Here is a 19438-nt window from a genome sequence, read left to right as displayed (position 1 = left end):
TCGCTCCATCGTATTTTTGTGCAATATTCTCTTCACCTGTTTTGCTGTTGTTTGTAAAAGTGTGTACTCTTTCAAAGGGCTTTTTTTTTGTTATTGTTATTATGCCTGCAGCAAAATACATCAAGCCAATACCTTTTTGTTAGACTTCTAGGTAAACAATAACAAACAACAACCAATATTAGGAAATCGAAACAAAAGTCGACTTGTTTATATGCATTTTGGGTGGCAATGTTGAAATCTTCTTAATGGTAAAAGCCTGTAGGGATGTGGAGGAAAATAAGTGATGAATAAATAAATACAGATAAAATTAAATACATAATTTAACAGATTTTAGGCAAATTTTAATTGTTCAAAATGTTTAAATAGATGCAACAAATGTTTTTCGATTAATTTTTCAAATATTTGTAAAAACTCAGCTTTCTTAAGTTAACATTTTGCTTTTCGAATCAAACTTAGAAAAAATTTTTTTAATAGCGGTCGCCCTTGGCAGGGAATGGCAAACCCCTAAGTGCATTCCTGCCATAAAAAAGTTCCTCATAAAAATTATCTGTCAATCGGAGCTGGCATAAGTCTATAGCCCATACATTTGTGGAAAAAACATCCAGACTTACACCAAAAATAGTAGGACGAGCTCGGTCAAAAGGCGTCACCCAATAAAGGGTATAAATGCCATTTACTTATAGCTTCTGCTCAAATATGAACGAGACGGTATCAATAAAACGGTCCGCGGATGACATATGGCAAAAACAAATTTTTTGTTTTTTGATAGGACTGTTATAAGCTTACATGGCAAATTTCAGCGTGATATGTCACATAGTTTGTTTTCTGTGCTACTGTAAACAAGTCAAGCTCAAGTTAGTTATTCCAACAAAATTTCCGCTTCAAACGCCTTAAAAATGTTGCAGACAACCTATGGAGACTCTGCTCTATCGCGTGCACGTGTTTTCCAGTGGTAGATATCGTTCAAAGAGGGCCGTACATCGGTTGAAAACTTGCCTCATGAACGTCGTCCAACAACATCAGTAAACGACGAAAACATCGGAAAAGTAAAGGAAATTGTGCTTGAAAATCGCATAAATCGCAAAATCGGTTAACGCTGAATATTATTTAGACGTTTTAAAGCGTTTGCGCGAGAACATTCGTGTTAAAAGGAAGGAATTGTGGGACAACAGGTCATGGTTCTTGCATCACGATAATGCATCAGCTCACACATCACGTCTTGTTCGTGATTATTTGAACAAAAATAATGTTAATATCGTTCCGCAAGCACCGTATTCGCCTGATATGGCTCCATGTGACTTTTTCCTGTTTCCCAAGCTCAAGTTGCCGCTCCGTGGAAAACATTTTGAGACAATTGAAGTCATAAAAGAGAATTCGAAGAACACACTCGAGCTTGACTTGTTTACAGTAGCACAGAAAACAAACTATGTGACATATCACGCTGAAATTTGCCATGTAAGCTGATAACAGTCCTACCAAAAAACAAAAGATTTATTTTTGCCATATGTCATCCGCGGACCGTTTTATTGATACCGTCTCGTTCATATTTGAGTAGAAGGTATACTCGTATATACTGATATCGCATGAAATATTTAGGTACATTTTCGAAATATGTAACTACAAATTCCGCCCAGAAGCTTAAGGAAAGCCTTTATAAAACTGCGTAATGCAATTGTTCATTTCCATTTAAGTTATTGCGTTCACATTGTAAAAGTAGTCGTTCAGTTCAAATTGTAATTCAGTAGTTCAAAACACCCGATTTTAGTTGAATCGCTTTTAGCTCCATTAGCAAATTTTTCTTCCTTCCCTCAAACGCCAGAAAAGTGTTTCCGTGAAGTGCTTATCAAAGACGAGGAAACACTTTTCCGTATTTCTTAGTGTATATTCGCCCATAGTTATGAAGGTGGTCTAAGTCATATATTTCTTGTTTCGAGATATTTAATGAATTGCATTTGAAAACATAAAAAAATATTTGTTATTATGCGAACTTTATGTTTGATCTTCATTTTTTCGCTAAATTCGGGGAAACGGTGGATATGGATGCAATTCGAAGTTAAATTCACGTAGTTTTGCCGATGTTTTGATTGACTTGTTACACGGTGCGTTGCCTTGATGAAACCACATTTTTTTCTTTGTCTTTGTCATATGCAGAGGTTCGAAAAGGAAGAAATGGAATACTGGAAATCTAAAGGATATCAATATTAAATTAGTGTTCCAAGAATAAGAAACATAGAGGAAGTGTGGAGGATTCTGAAAGACTCAATCACAATCTGCTCCACCACTAACAATTAGAAACACAGGAAAAAGAAAAAGTCGGTTTCGTTTGATGAAGAAAGCGAAAAAGCCATAGAAATGAAAAATGAAGTCACAAGGAGCTGGACGAATAAAAACAACCGTAGAGCGGAAGGAATATAGTATTTATTGCAATAAGAAAAATTGCAGCAAAAATCTGTCAGAAGAAGAAAATTATTTGTGAGGATTCTGTCACAAAAGAGACTCACAAATTTGATAGCAAAGTAAAAACAGAAAACCTGGGTTTTCAACCACTCGTAAACTTATGTAAAGGGTGATTTTTTAAGAGCTATAGGAAAGTTTTTCAAAAAAACACACGTAAAATTCAGAAAAATGCATGCAGTTTTTATTTAAATCGATAGTACAGTCCAAACAATTTAATGTTTGAAGATTATTTCATGCAAATGTTGACCGCGACAACGCGCCAAATGGTTCATCCGCTTAGTCCAATTTTGGCATACTATTTCCAATGTTTCAGTCGGTATCTCACATATAAAAGCTTTAATGTTGTCTTCCAATGCGTTAATTGAAGCAGGCTTGTCTGAATAGACATGAGCTTTAACATAGTCCCACAAAAAATAATCTAAAGGTGTTATATCGCACGATCTGGGTGGCCAATTGACAGGTCCCGAACGTGAAATAAAATATTCACCGAACTCGCCTCTCAACAAGTCCATTGTTACGCGTGCTATGTGGCATGTGGCACCGTCTCGCTGAAACCACATTTCATGCAAGTCAAGCTCTTGGATATCATTTCACGGTAGCGCTCACCATTCACAGTTACGTTACGATTCGTAGTATCTTTGAAGAAGTACGGCCCAATGATACCTCCAGCCCATAAACCGCACCAAACTGTGACCTTTTCTGGATACATTGGTAGCTCTTGCAATTCTTCTGGCTGATCTTCAGTCCAAAATCGACAATTCTGCTTACTGCTTACTGCTTACGTATCCATTGATTCAAAAATGAGCTTCGTCGCTGAACACAATTTTTCGATAAAAAAGAGGATCCTCGGCCAACTTTCCAAGAGCCCATTCGCCAAAAATTCTGCTAGGTCGTTCGGCTTCAATTCTTGCACCAGATGTATTTTGAAAGGCTTCCCACCTAAATCCTTTCGCAAAATGTTCCAAGTTGTTGAGTAACAGAGACCCAATTGCTGCGAACGGCGACGAATCGATAATTGATGGTCATCATTAACACTGGCCGATATAGCTGCGATATTTTCTTCAGTTCGCACTCTACGTAAGCGTGTTGGTGGTTTGATGTCCAATAATGCAAATTTGGTTCTAAATTTAGTCACAATAGCTCGAATAGCCACTTCAGTGGGTCGATTAACCTGACCATAAAATGGAAGAAGCGCGCGATTTGCAAGCGTTGTTCGTTTGTAAGACGATTTATGGTTAAATTATAGACCAAACTGAAGATGTTTGACAGTGAAACAAAACACGAACGTGCGTCAGCCGTTTAAACAAACTATTTGAAAAGATAATAGCTAAAAAATAACCCATTATAATCGATAATAGTGCCCTCAGGGATTATCAAACCGATCACAATTGAGCTTGTTTTCACATGCGCCAGTCAGGGCTGGTCTAACGATGCGACACCCGAGCATATTTTGCATAAATATCCGGTGTTAGGAGAAATTTTAAAGCGAAAGACTTCAAAGTATTCATTGGGGAGACTGAACGCATCTCGGATAACAAGGGTTACGGATATATTATTGTATTTGAATACAAAATACCATTTTGGTCGCAGTGCCTTTTCGTTACACTAAGTCATAGAATTTTGAAATTTATGTTATATAAGTTGGAAGTACCTTGCATGATCGGAGTCCCTGTCTCCCCATATATGTATTTCAAAACTATTTACTCTCTTATTTAGTATTTTAAATAATTACATATGGCGTATATTTTGTTCCATTATTTTCTAATCGGTTAAGCAGCTCCGATTCAATTGATGACATAATGAGAAAAAGAGAAGCTTTTACATCAGGATAGGAGAGATGTAATCGAATATTTTATGTCATAACCAAGTTTACTCTTAAATTAAAAAAAAAACTTAGTTCTTTAACATGAAGGTGTGAGTTTTGATTTTGAATTAAATTTTATTTCTGACAACTTGGGTAAAAATGGTGAAGCTGTGAAAACAAAATTGCCCAATTTTTTTTTTCTAAATATAGTAAAAAATTGTAATTAAGGAAAAGATTGGAGGACTTTTAAATTGTGTTGGATACACCAAAATTACACCATGAATGCCCACTGTAAAGATTAAAGATCCCACAAGATCAACAGTCTGTCCAATACTACATACATTCTTACACCGTGACCTAAAAAAACCAAAGCTTACTTTAGTATCTGTAGGCGCTACTAAAAAACCTTACCAAATCCTGTTCCAATGCCCATTTTAGATCCATCTACGAAGACTAGAATCCAGGGATAGCTTATTTATTACTATCGCTCATTCAAAGTCACTTCATCGGTAAAGTGAACGTTGAAGTTGACGTTCCCATAATAGTCCGTTATTCGTTAACCGAATGGCCCCGATATATATTTGGCCAAGGATTGCCAGCAAAATGTATGGAAACGTTTAGCTGTTACAAAAGCAATAACGTCGAAGCTAAGTCTTTGTGATCTGATAGTGTTTTAAAGATATGACCTTGATCCATCTCCCGTAACATTTTAGGCAACCAAATTTCTTAGCTGCAATTTATGTTGGTTGGTTATTCTTAAAAAGAACACGGCTTAGGGTGTAAAAAAATTGATATTTATTTGTGAGTTCAGATTTACAACGATACATCAACAATCCAAACCTAGAGTCTGTCAATTATGCTTGCTTTGTGTAGTCGCTCCAGGCTGTGACCCTCATTAAACTATTACAGATTCAAACCAAAAAAAAAATAGAAGAAATAATCATCATTGCCATTGGCAATATTGCTTGTAGGCTATAAATAGGCCAAACATCTAAGTCATTCACCTAAACCATATAAGAGACGGCAAACATTTTTGCCTCATAGGGCTTTTAAGTGAAATGAGCGAATTCCAAAGTTGAAAATGCGTAGGTACTAAGGTTCGTTGACGTCACGAATTTCTTTAAGAAGTGAGTGAGTGTGCAATAGTAGAAGTAGTAATTGCCAAAAGGTAATACTCTATGACCCCATTTACAGTTAAATTTTATGTAACTATGAAATACCCTTTTTTGCGTACATAATTATTTAAACTTTCATATAAAATATTATATACATAGTTTCAATACTTACTTGCCAAACCAGGTGCCGTCACTGCTAGTGAAACGATCTACAAAATTGTGCAAGGAAATGGCCGAGATATCACTGAGCGCATAGTAATGGGTTAGATTGTATTCCGGAAGCCAGTTGGGCTCGCCCACCTGATTCGCTAACTGTAAATCCATAAAGTACTGCGTGTAGTCCAGCACCTGCAATTATGCATGCAAGTGAAGCGAAAAATAGGTTAGAAAGTGGAAAGAAAAAAAATTAAAGCAACGAGTTAAAAACAAAGGAGTGTGGCTTGGATTTGGTTAGGCCAGTATTACTCATACAAGAAACACGAAACTGTACACACGTAATAAAGTGTAACATTGTGCAACAAATTGGTTACCAAATCCGAATAAAAACATGTAAGGAAGGTTAAAATCGGTCCGGATATGTAATGTTCGTTACCCGCGCACATTTTAGTAAAATCTAATTTAGACTGGCCGTTAATTTTTGGAATCAAACAAACTCCTAATATGAGTTATAGTTTATAACATCAGACGAACGGACAAACATTTATAGCCCAATTCTGTGCACTTGAAAAATTCACTACATTTCTTATTAATCAAGGCTTACTATTTACTAAGGTTGTGCTATTCTGTGTGAAAAAGGTCTTTTCTTGATAAATTGAAGTCTAAACATAAAAAGGCGAGCTTGGTTTGTAATAATAAAAAATTAAAAAAAAAAATATTTAACTGTGCAATAAATTGGGTGAGTTTTATTTGGTTATGATCGGAACCTACGCATTCACCTAAAAATGGGTGTGACATCGCCTATTTTGCAAATTGTTATTTTATTATTGCATTTCTTGTTTCTGATTTGTCACTTTTACCAAACCTAAATAATTTTGCTTTATTTATAGTAGAGATATCAAAATTTACTCTTTTTGAAAACTATTGTCATAGTTATTGATTGATTTTGCCCATTTTTAAAATAAGCCTTCCTTGGAAAAGGAGTAATATGTGTACCAAGTTTCATTCATGACAAAAGAAGAACCTGGCTACAAATACGCGTGACTCAGACGTGGGTCAATAGAACTGGTTCTGGGCCCTCCCGAAGTAATGCAGAAAGTAGTACCGGGAGGGGACTACGAGAGCGATTGTTTTGGTGGTCACACCACTCAACGCAGTAGACGTCCGGTGCGAAGGCATTTTGAACGCTAACTCACCCACCAAAAAATCATCATTTAGCGTAACAACCTGTGGCGTTTTGGCGTTTTAGCCTCCTCTACGATATTCCTCCAGGCCTCTCGACCTCTTGCTAGATATTTATTTCGAGCGTTCGTAGGTCTTCTTCAATGCAGTCCCACCTACGTGGGCGACCATTATTTCGCGTTATCATAGGTTTGTTTCGAACATGCGTGTTTTCTATTTTTAGAACATGTCCTCGCCACAGATAAATTGGTGTAACTCGTTGCTGGTTCATATTATGTTATCACCTGGCGCCATATATCCTCCTGAGTATCTTTCTATCAAAGATTCTGAGAGATTTTTCTTCAGGTGCTGCCATGGACCACACTTTCGAGCAATGAGTTTATAAGTCCTGGATTGTATCTTCCCTTTAAATGGGCACATATGGCCAAATTATATTTTATTTGCAGCAATTATTTGTTCCTGAATGCACTCTCTAGCGCAATTGTCGTTTGAGATTAGGACGCCTAAATATGTGAATTTATCAATACGGCTGCCATGAAAAGAGTTAACTTAGTGTGAGTTTACAAAGAAGCCCATTGCTGTACTAGGAAAGATTTTTTCAGTTCTAGCGTAATGTGTCTTAAATTATACCAATCTTTTGGCGAAACCAACCCGAGCTCTTCCAGCGAAACAGTGTTTCTTGTGTTCAGTTCGCGCAGAAGTGGCTTTCCAGAATTTATTTTCAATCTAATTATAATCTGCTTACAAATTTGTTTAATAGATGCATTAAAGAATGATTCTTTACAGAAAGTTTTGACTGCCTCAGTTTTAGACTTTTTAAGGGAAATTGAAGTTTTAAGAATCCAGTCTCTTCTGCTTCGTTCTTTTGCAGTTTTTTTTTTTTTTTTGAATTGCTTAAAGACGGGCAGTCAAAAATCTCGATTCACCTCGTTGTTTGTAAACTCATATTTGCCAGAATGGTTGTTTGTAAAGCTGCATGCATTGCAACATTTTCTATCATAAAATAGTCGTATAACAGTCTTGTGCAAGACTTTACGACTAACATAGTTGAAGTCAACAAAAAGGTATACCAGACGGAAACAGAAAAATTTAGAATACCAAACGGTTTAAGGTCTTTAAGAATTTTTTTTTTTTATATTTAGTTCTAAAGAATATAACCCAAATTGATTTAATTCTAACACACTACTGAATTAATTTAATACTCTACATCGTTAACAAGTTACATCGTGCACAAGTTTAAGATTACCTTGCGGTCATAGAAAAAATTTTAGTAAACTATGAATTTTATGTCATATCAAACTTTCGAAAAATGTTTTGTAAGTTTAGTAAATCAGTTGCATCTTAGGCCACCACAAAGGTATAGTCATCAAGCATTAGAGAGGTATGGTTTAAAATCAATTGTCATAGCATTCTGCGGCAAGTAAAATTTTTTAGGCAAGTTTTCTCATTTTCGAATGCTTAGTACCATTTGTCGATGCTTAGTACCTACCAAATTACGGTTTAGCACAAATAACACATTTATGCAAGGAGGTCGCTATAAAGCTTGAAATAGGTAAGGCTTGTGTGTCAAGGACCATAAAATCGACGTTAAGACAGACCACCTAATATATGTGAACAAACAATTCCGCCTATCTGTTAAAAGATTGGTTTGCTTCAAGACGTTAAATAATTGAAAGATTGTTTGTTACGTGAGCTATATGAGCTTTCCTGCATCTAAAAAGGCACTATTTCTAAATAACATGCAAAAGAAATCTCAAAGCATGACGTAGATTTCATCGCTGGTGGACATGGAAAAATTTGTTTTTGGTCGGCTAAAGTATATTTTAGCTCGCAACTAATGCGCCCATCGTCTGTAGAATGGTCATTTCCTTTCGATAATTACGGTTACGATTTGGGGAGCAATATCTGGATACAGATACTCCAACTTACGGGTTGTTGGCGAAATTATTAACAACGAAACCACGTCGAAAGAGTCTCTCTCTCATAATTTACTGTTACCGTTTGTTTAGGAAGAAACATCCTTGCCCGGAATATTATTCTAACAGAGCAATGCAAGACTACATAAGCCACTAGTCTAAGACTGGTCACTTAACTGCTTAAAATGACAAATCACCGTTATATCCGGACCTTAATACAGATGGGTTGAAAGCAAAAATAAAATCTCTTAAGTTGTACACACTAATTTCAATAACTCTTAAATAATTTTATACCAGCTCTCTTATCATTTTCCGGAAGCTTTGTACTGTACTGTTCTATGTACTGTTCTACAGCTTTTTGCCGAATTTTTAACGACTGCGACTAACATTCCGAGCAGCTTTTCCACATGGAGTTATTTATATTGAATTGTCTTTGTTTTTGAACGTTCACTATACTTTTGATCTTTGATACTCTGAAACGCCAAAACCAATCGATGCACTCTTGGAAATGTAGAATCAGATTACTGTAACATTTTTGTTGTTAAACCTTCCATAAACCTTCCAAAACAAAGTATTGACATTGAAGTATATTCAAAACAAATAATGATTTGACGAATCGAAATAATGATTTGACGAATCGAACCTGTTGTTGCCTCTATTGGTTAGTAGGTGTCACTTTCAATACTTTTCAACCAACTTGTAGACTATTTGTACTTAATTGTGAATTACCCAATTATATTTCAAACTTTACAATAGTTATACAAATTATAGTATAATGACCTTAAACTTTTGCACAAGACTGCACTTAGACTGCACACATACATGTGGGCATACATATTGATGAAAGGCAGTAAGACTTAAAATGTGCATAACTTTGCGAGCGCTTGAAAGTGGCATAAATTTGTAACGCGTTGAACAAAAGCCAAGAGAGTTTTTTGCGAACGCAAACAGGATGGTGCTGGTCATGCAGACATTTGCATACGAATACAGACTTGCATGCATATGTATGTGTGCATATATATGTGTATATGATATATGTGCTTGGTACGAAGGTACGTACACATTGTAGGATATGCAGGCGTTGCGCAAAGCAAGAAGCGCCACTCGCCAACCGGATGCACTCTCAAATGGAAGTATGAGTGCGGGCATGCAAGTTTGCAGCTGTATAAATTAAATTTGTAACACACTTTGCTGCAATGTAACCGAATCAGGACACACAAAAAGATATCATAATGTAAGTGAAAATATTTTTCTTCAGCTGCGAAAATGTACAAAAAAGCAAAATGGAACGAAAGTCCAGCCGCATCGTTTGAGACCAAAATTGAAACACTTTTTTAGTAGGCTTGAGCGCGGAAGTGGAACACAAATTCAATTTCGAATCAGTGCCAGCAATTCAAACAAAATAAAATAAAGAAAAAAAAGAAATAATAATTGTTATAACTATATTGGTGAAGGTGGTTGCAAACAATTCTTTCAGCGCACATATGTACTTATATGTATCTGTGTATGTTGGTCACTCAATGCTATTGTATAGCCTAAAATTGATTATCAATAGTTGTATTCCTGTGTGGCCGACTTGCAGAAAAAACACTCGAATTCGGTTATATTTTATATTTACTTACAGGTGCTTCATTTGGCTTTTGTGTGTTTTGTTTGACGTTTTATTCAAGGAGAATCTTTACCGTACGAAAAAATTATAAGAGCAACTAATTTTTTTATATTTTTATTATCAGTTTAGGTTAAATAACTTATGTTTTTAACATTTAAACTTTTAATGATACTTGTTTTAAAAATCTCCAGAAATAAAGATACATTTTATGAAATTTAAATTAATTATTAAGAAAAGTAGAATCTGTAGAATCTGTAGAGCAAAAAAAGCATAAGACCAATATTACAATATTTTAATAGAATAGATCTCTTTAGGTTAATTTATAATTTAGAGTTTAGTACTTTGTGTTGGATTCTCCTTTGATTATAACTTTTTCAAGTCGCCGATGTATCGATTTGATTAAGGTTTTTATAATATTTTGGTAAATTTCTCTCCATTCTAAGGGTTGTAGCGCTACTAAACTGTATTCCATTGAAAACCAATTGGGAAAGTATTGCCCGGTTGCTCGTTTGGGTTAAGGTCAGTAGTCAGGCCTTTCTAAAATATATATTATATTTTTTTGCTGTAAAAAACTATTTTCTTACTTTCGAAGTATAAACGCTTCCAATGTTTAAGATGTACGTACAATCTGAGAACCCAACATCGATTCGGATAATCACCTTGTTGCAGCAAGGTACGCCTCTGTGCAGCAAAAAGTACACAAAGCTGCAGTCACAACATACAACCACATGATTCGCCACTCGACCCTCACTCCTGCTCTGAGAGAGTACTGCCCAACAATCCGACATGCACGAGCAATGGAGCAACATTTCTCGTTCCCTAGGTACCGCCGCCGAAGAAGAGATCGGATTCCAGCGAGCCAAAAAAAACAGTTGGTACGACGAGGAATGTCATGCTGCCGTAGAAAGAAAGGATGCCGTCTATAGAGCCACGCTGCGATCGGGCGCAACGCGAGCCATGTGGGATCGCTACAGAGAGCTAAAAAAGGAAGAGAGACGCATTATCCGAAAGAAGAAACGAGAGGCCGAAATACGGGAGTACGAGAAGATTGAGATGCTGGCCAATAAGAATAACGCCCGAAAATTCTACTAAAAAGTTCGGCGGCTTACAGCAGTTTTCCTGTAAGAACAAAGACGGAGATCTGGTGACAGATATCCAAAGCATTCTTAAATCATGGAGCAAATACTTCTCGAACCTGTTAAATAGTGATAGCTGCGCATGTCACAGAGAATGTGAAGGTCTCAATACCCCAATCGTTGACGACGGGATCGTCGTTCCGCTCCCGACCATGACGAGGTGAGAATAGCGATAACGCGTCTAAAGAACAACAAAGCCGCGGGCGCAGACGGACTGCCGGCTGAGCTATTCAAACATGGCGGCGAGAAGCTGGTAAGGTGAATGCATCACTTTCTATGCAAAATATGGTCGGATGGAAGCATGCCTGCCGATTAGAATTTAAGTGTGCCCTGCCCAATCCACAAGAAGGATGATACTGTTATCTGTGCGCGACTAGCCCTCTAAATATCGACTACAAGGTTCTAGCGAGCGTACTGTGTGCAAGGCTGAAGCCCACGATCAAGCAACTGAATGTGTGGCTTTAGACCTGGAAAATTCACCACCGACCAGATATTCACAAAACGTCAAGTCTTAGGAAATACCCATGAAAGCAGAATCGCCTTCAAAGTTGCGTTCGACAAGTAGTTGCCCATATATCGCGATGTCGGAATTTGAAATACCCGCAAAACTAATATGTATATAATTGGCACGTACACCCTTTTTGGGTGTTTGGCCCAGCTCCTCCTAATATTTGTGGTGCGCGTCTTGATGTTGTTCCACAAATGGAGGGACCTACAATTTTAAGCCGACTCCGAACGGCACATATTTTTATGAGGAGCTTTTTCATGGCAAAAATACAATCAGAGATTTGTCATTGCCTGCCGAGGGGCCGACCGCTATTAGAAAAATGTTTTTCTTAATTATGGTGTTTCACCGAGATTCGAACCGACGTTCTCTCTGTGAATTGCGAATGGTAGTCACGCACCAACCCATTCGGCTACGGCGGCCGGAAAACTAATACGGCTACACAAAATGACACTGCTCAATACCAGTAGCGCTATCAGAATTCGGAAGGACATCTTCGAGCCGTTTGAAACCAAATTAGGTTTCAGACAGGCTGATCCGCTGTCGTCTGACTTCTTTAACCGGATGCTGGAAAAGATCGCGGGAGCTGCAGAACTTAATCGCCCGGACACAATTTTTTATAAGAGCGTACAAGTAATATCATCGGCCTTACCGACCGCGCTGTTAGTTCTGCCCTTTCCATAGTGGATAAGAAGCGAAGCCAATGGGTCTGGTGGTGAACGAGGACAAAACAACGTACCTCCTGTTATCAAAAAAATAGTCGTCGCACTCGCGTATCAGCATCCACGTCGAAGTTCACAGTTATGATTTCGAGGTTGTCTTCTTCCCCATTGATTCACCTACCAACCGTACCTGTGTTCCTTTTTATGATATAACCATTGAATCTTTCCTGACCTAATCTAACTTAATTTAGAAATGTGAAAAGGCTATTCGCAATATTTATTTACAAATTATGAAACTTTAAAATCGACCAACAATTGCTAAGAATGATTGTAGTAGAGTCGCCTGCTATTTTTTATCATAAGAAGTACTATTACGTGCTTTTCAAAACATTATGTCTTTATTGAGATATTTTCATGCAAAATATGCATTGATTACTGACCTGACCAGAATCCGTATCGAATTTGTAAAGCCGCATTGCAGGATTATTTGAGCCAACATTCAGTTTTCGTGGTGTTACAGATGGCGAAATCATCATCCATGAAACTGGTTTGCCTGAAAAAATAAAGACAAATGATATGTATATATGTATTCATTTGTGAAAATTGTATCAATATGTGTACACACATATGTATATACCTACGTAGGTATACCTATATATACAGATATATTTGTAATTTAAGATTTAACCAGAATGTTTACGTGTCCACACTCAACCACTTTTACGTATGCATATGCGGTCCATAAAGATGGGAAAGGCGAAATTTGCAAAGACAAATTTTTGAACAAAATTATGTAAAATAATAAGTACTCATGCATATGTTGACATATCTGTTGATGTAAGACCATCAGATGCATATGAGATTTCGTATAAGTACGCATATACATATACATGCCAGCAAGCACACATACAATGTAGCTTCGAGCCCTGCAGGGAGGATTTGTACTAATTAGCTAACTTTGTGGTAGCTACGCAGATCTCATACACACCTCGTTGAGTTCCAGGAAAAATGATTTTATAATAAATTACTATTTTGCCGTTCAGATGTGGTAGATATTGAGGGGACTTAAATAAGAAAACTGCATACTCTCACCCGAAAGCATAAACGTAGGAGGTACAGAGGGATACGTCGTACTTCAAGTATAAGCAGCATACTGCTCTGATGGAAGACACGCTTCCAGTCTTTTAAATGTACGTACGATCCGAGGACTCAACATCGACTCAGATCATTACCTTGTTGCAGCCTCTGTGCAGCGAAAAGCGTACATCTAACTATGCAAAGAATGTTCGACATCGAAAAGCTGCAATCACAACATACAGCCAGAAGATTCGCCACTCGACTCTCACTCCTGCTCTCAGAGAGTACTGCCAACATTGAGCAACATGTCTAGTTCCCTAGGTACCGCCGCCGAAGAAGAATCCGGATTCCGAATTCAATTCGTATTAATCTGATGTTGGAGAGTATCGTACGAGCCGCACTGGCGTATCGGCGCCCACGTCACTGTTGACAGTTATAGTTTTGAGCTTGTAAAACACTTCGTGTATTTAGGAACCAGCATTAACACCGATAACAATGTCAGCCTTGAAATCCAACATAGAATATCTCTTGCCAACAAGTGCTACTTTGGACTAAGTAGGAAATTGAGCAGTAAAGTCCTCTATCGACGAACAAAACTTACACTCTTCAAGACTCCCATCATGCCCGTCCTAACGTATGGCGCAGAAGCGTGGACGATGACAACATCCGATGAAGCGACGTTTGGAGTGTTTGCTGAGTTTTGCTGTTTGCTTGCTGACGCACGTCACTGCATACGCAGATGACCTAGCAATTGCTGTTAAAGGCAGATATCCTAACATCCTCATGGACATTCTGCGCTCTAACATTTCCACACTTAGGAGCTGGACCGAGAGTAGGGGACTCCCTATAAATCCCGCAAAAACTGAAATAATTCTCTTCACAAGGAAATATAGGCTTCCTATAATCTCCCCGCTGGTCTTCAAGGGTGTGGAGATTCCTTTAAGAGAGAATGTCAAGTACTTAGGATTTATATAAGATCGGAAACTCACATGGAAACCTAATATTGAGGAAAGAGTAAAAAAGGCCAACATTTTCGTGGCCATCTACTCTAACGGCGAGTTACGCTAAAATCATGAGTAAGGTCCAAAGAATAGCTCTTTTATGCATCTCTGGTGCTTTAAAGACTACCCCAAACAAAGCGCTAGAAGTGCTAATCAATTTGCCTGCATTAAATCTCGTAGGGAAAAACGCGGCCGCCGCCTCGGCGCTTAGACTCAAAAGTATGGCGCTATGGATAGAACGGGGGGTTGGCCACGCCTGTATTTGCACACCCTGAACAGTCACAAACAAGAAATAGACTCTTCTACTCCTAGACTTACCTTCGACAAGCTTTTCAAGACAAGCATACCGTCAAGAAGGGAGTGGCAAACACCAAGGCCATGGAGAAGGGGGGAACTAATTTTTATGCAGATGGCTCCGAGCTAGACGATAAAGTTGGCTATGGAGTATTTTCGAAAGAATTAAGACTGGAACTTTCAGTTCGATTACCAGACTACTGCACACATAAAAGAAGTGGCTACATACCTAAATATGCATGCCGTAACAAAAACGACTATAAATATATTCTCGGATAGCCAAGCGGCCATTAAATCAATGAATGCGGCTATACTAAGATCAAAGGTTGCACAGGAATGCCTAGCAGTCCTAAATAATATAAGCGTCATATTCAAGGTCAGCCTTATTTGGGTTCCAGGACACAGAGCTAATGAGGGAAACTGTAAAGCCGATGAGCTAGCCAGAAAAGGTACTGCTCTTCAACTGCTCCGTGATAAAAGTACTATTGGAATCCCTTTGGCCACGAGTAAATTAATAATAAAAAACAACATTACCCAGGAGGCCAATAGGTCATGGGAAAAAGAAGATACATTCGTAACAGCCAGGCTACTATGGCCGCAAATAAACAAGAAAAGGACAAAGGAATTGCTTAGCCTCTCAAGAGAAGGTATCTCGAAGGTCGTGGCTGGTGTCACCGGCCACTTACTATTTGGAAGGCATTCCTTGAGACAAGGAGTATTCTCCCATGATTATTGTAGAAGCTGTAGAGATGAGGAGAAGGAAGAAACAGTAGAGCACTTCCTTTGCAATTGTGCAGCCTTAGCTAAAATCAGAGCAGGTTGTCTAGGTAAACACTTTTTCAATTCTCTTACAGAACTATCTTGTGCGGGGATTAGACCAATCCTGCGCTTCATAAGAGCCTCAAAATGGTTTCACGAAAGTAAATAAACAAGGTTCCCGTGTCGCACAGTGGTGTCACAACGGACCTGTGAGGTCTAAGTGAGTTGGTCATACGGACCGACTACCACCATAACCTAACCTAACCTACCACTTCTAAATGCCAAATATAGTATACATAGAACTATGACTCAATAGTTTGAAATTGCTTTTGTCTTTGTTGAAAATGCTGTAGGAATTATTAGTAGAAATCGATAGTTGGTTGACTTGATTTCTCTAATAAGATTCTTCTGAACATTGATACACTTTGTATCTGCTACGCGTCATTTTAGCGATGTTTTTTTTAGACCACAACCACACTTTGCACCAGTTACGATGTAGAAAAATTAACTTTTGACCTTCTGAGATGTTAAAAAAAAAATAAATAAATAATTGGCGCGTACACTTCTGTTAGGTGTTTGGCCGAGCTCCTCCTCCTATTTGTGGTGTGCGTCTTGATGTTGTTCCACAAATGGAGGGACCTACAGTTTCAAGCCGACTCCGAACGGCAGATATTTTTATGAGGAGCTTTTTCATGGCAGAAATACACTCGGAGGTTTGCCGTTGCCTGCCGAGGGGCGACCGCTATTAGAAAAATGTTTTTATTAATTTTGCTTTCACCGAGATTCGAACCAACGACCTCTCTGTGAATTCCGAATGGTAATCACGCACCAACCCATTCGGCTACGGCGGCCGACCGTTTAGATGTTTAGTTCTGTGTAATTTTCAGATGTAAGAATTTCACAGAAGGTTTCAGCCATTTCATGAATTGATCGACAGTTTACTTTAGAACACATCGAATTATGAAGTTATGATAAAAATGAAAAAAAGAAGAGAAAATAGAAAATAGAGAAAAAATAGTAATTTGTTGGCAAAAACTGTAAGCAAATCTCTAAAATCATACTTGCCCAACAGTGAGTCTGACTAATTCACTGAGTACTGAGTAGCGGTGCCGCGTGTCTAGCAATGACAAAATTCGTGAAAATCTAAGTAAGCACTGATTGCACTGAGAGAATTCAATTCAAAAAAATTAATAAAAAATATCAAATTTTCCTACATGGAATGTGCATACTTGATGCGATGCGTGCATCTTATGTGCCAGCAAATGAAAAATGAATTACGAATATGTTGCTATTAACATACATATGCACACATACTTACATGTGTATACCATATGTATGGTTTTACGAACATTTATACGCGTTTGTTTTTACGCCAACATTAAAGCCCGTTAAGGGATTTTATGCACGTTCCATTGCGGAAACAATTAGCCAACGGATTTACGCTTCTCACTCGACATTCCAACCGCTTGTGCGTTCATGTGCGCAAATATTACAGCTGAAATACATTGTAAGCTTAAATTTATGGGAGATTTATAATACCAATTGAAAATGTACGAACATTTTTTTGGTTCACGGCTAACATGAGGAACTTAACGGTTGAAAATATATCACTCATACATGCGGTATAATAAATTAAAGCGATAATAAACAGGAAAATGTACAAATGAACTTCATTACTACTTTTTCTTAGAATTTGTAGTTGAAAAAATTTTACTCATGGCAGGACTAATTTTTAAGTAGTTTTTTTTTACGATAAGTTTAAATTATTAATGAAACCCCGCTATTAATCTATTTTCAACATCTTTTTTTTCATGTGCGCATTATCTCCAAACAAAACCACTCATGAGCCATTTTGCACTTAAAACTTAAAACTTTTTTATATTAAAATCTAATAAACTATATAACTACAAACCCAGAATTTTTCTATAAGTTTTGACTTAAAACGTTTGAAATTCGTTTGAAAATTTACCGAGTTGTTATAAATTTGTTCAAGCTGAAATATTGGCTATCAGAGAAGGCCTGCTAGCCCTAAATAAAAGAGTCCTCACAACAAGAGATATAAACATACATATATTCAGATAGTCGATCGGCCCTGAAAGCTTTAAAATCGCCTAATATTAACTCGAAGATAGTAAAAGAATGTATCGCCGTTTTGACAAAACTATCACAGTACTTTGTAATAAACCTACTCTGGGTGCAACTGCAAAGCAGATGAACTGGCGAGATTGGGTACCACATTACCGATCCAACCAGACAAAGCGAGCATACCTATACCTTTAGAAACTTGAAAGATGCTTATAGATAAACACACTATCAGTGCTGCGAACAGGCTATGGTTTCAGTCCCTGACCTGTGCAACCAGTAGAATGACTTGGCCGGAATGGAACATGGGCCACACAAACCGACTGTTGAAACTAAGTAGGAAAAACATGAGAAACCTTCTCGGGGTCCTAACAGGGCATTGCCTGATTGGCAGGAATGCCAGTAGACTGGGAGCGCCCTATAACGACGATTGCAGAAGCTGTAACGACATTGAAGAAGAAGAGACTATAGAACACTTTCTATGCGGGTGCATGGCTCTGGATAGAAGAAGGTGCAATATTTTAGGAAAAAGCTCCCTGAATTACTTCGCAGAACTAGCCAATATACAAATAACAAGTCTTGTTAGATATATCATATCCCCAGGTTCGTCCAACGAGAACGATCTAGAGTGAGGAGAGGGGACAGCATCGGTGGTATCACAATGGGTCTAAAGCAGGCCTAGGTGTGTCAACCGACAACCACTATACCTATCTACCTATAAATTGTATACAAAGTTTGAAAATTTACGTTATAAAATTTTATATATGATTATCAAAATAGTAGAAACTAAATGTATAAAAAAAAATAAAAGCAAGAAGTAAGGACCCGATTTTATGGAGGAGAGAAAAGGGATCTAGGCTGGAGAATTTCTTCAAGTCATCCCCAAAGGGCACGCTAAGGAATCTCAAGCGCCTAGCCCCCAGAGCCGGACATTTGCAGAGAAAGTGGGCAACAGTCTCTTTCTCTGCAGGTTCCCCCCACAGCTTCTTCAATAGGGGTTATACGGAATTCCAAGCTTCTCCCATGAGTACCGATCACCCAGTGACCAGTGAACACCGCAATGTGTTTGGAAATTGAATGGCGGGGAACTCCCATCACCCTAAGCGTCCTCCACCTATCTTGCGCTTTTTTTTAGAAAGAAATTGTGTAGTTTCCCTTTAAGAATGGTCAAGGAGACACCGATGTCTGAGAGGGGGACAGCTGAAACCGGTTCTGTCGACACCTTCCTGGCAAGTTCGTCGGCAATTTCATTTCCCTCTATATTCCTGCTACCCAGCTAAGGGAAATGTTTCCTGCACTTTCGAGACGTTTGAGTTCCTCCTTACAGGAGTTCACCAGAAGAGAGCTGCAATACGGCAACGACAGGACCTTGATCGCAACTTGACTATCGGAAAAAATATAAATGTCTTCCTCCCAACAGGCGAAGACCTCTGCTTGAAAAACGCTGCACGTTTCCGGCATATTAAGGGAGACCGAAATGCTGGCTGATTTAGTGAAAAACCGCGCTCCCACTCCAGATTGCATCTTGGATCCGTCAGTGAAAACAGAGGTATCTATATCCGTACCGACTCTTCCCTCTTTCCAATCTTGCCTGCTCGGAAAGATAGCCCTAGCACAACCCTCAAAACCCAGTTTGCTGATGGACAGATCAGTGCGAATCAGAGAAAGAAGGGGAGATCTGCT

General features: G+C 38.2%; 1 protein-coding gene across 1 annotated transcript in view; it reads right to left on the bottom strand.

Annotated features, from left to right (window-relative positions):
• LOC129242022 (uncharacterized) overlaps window positions 1–19438 on the bottom strand; it is a 212284-nt gene that overhangs the window by 6835 nt on the left and 186011 nt on the right. The window contains exons 9-10 of the mRNA XM_054878584.1: window positions 12983–13095; window positions 5549–5724 (exon numbers count right to left, since the gene is read on the bottom strand). Of these exons, the coding sequence (XP_054734559.1) occupies window positions 5549–5724; window positions 12983–13095 (289 nt within the window). The remainder of the gene's footprint in view (window positions 1–5548; window positions 5725–12982; window positions 13096–19438) is intronic.

The sequence above is a fragment of the Anastrepha obliqua genome, chromosome 3 (assembly GCF_027943255.1).
Source record: "Anastrepha obliqua isolate idAnaObli1 chromosome 3, idAnaObli1_1.0, whole genome shotgun sequence".
Classification (NCBI taxonomy): Eukaryota; Metazoa; Arthropoda; class Insecta; order Diptera; family Tephritidae; genus Anastrepha; species Anastrepha obliqua.
This window is presented reverse-complemented; position numbering and strand designations above follow the sequence as displayed.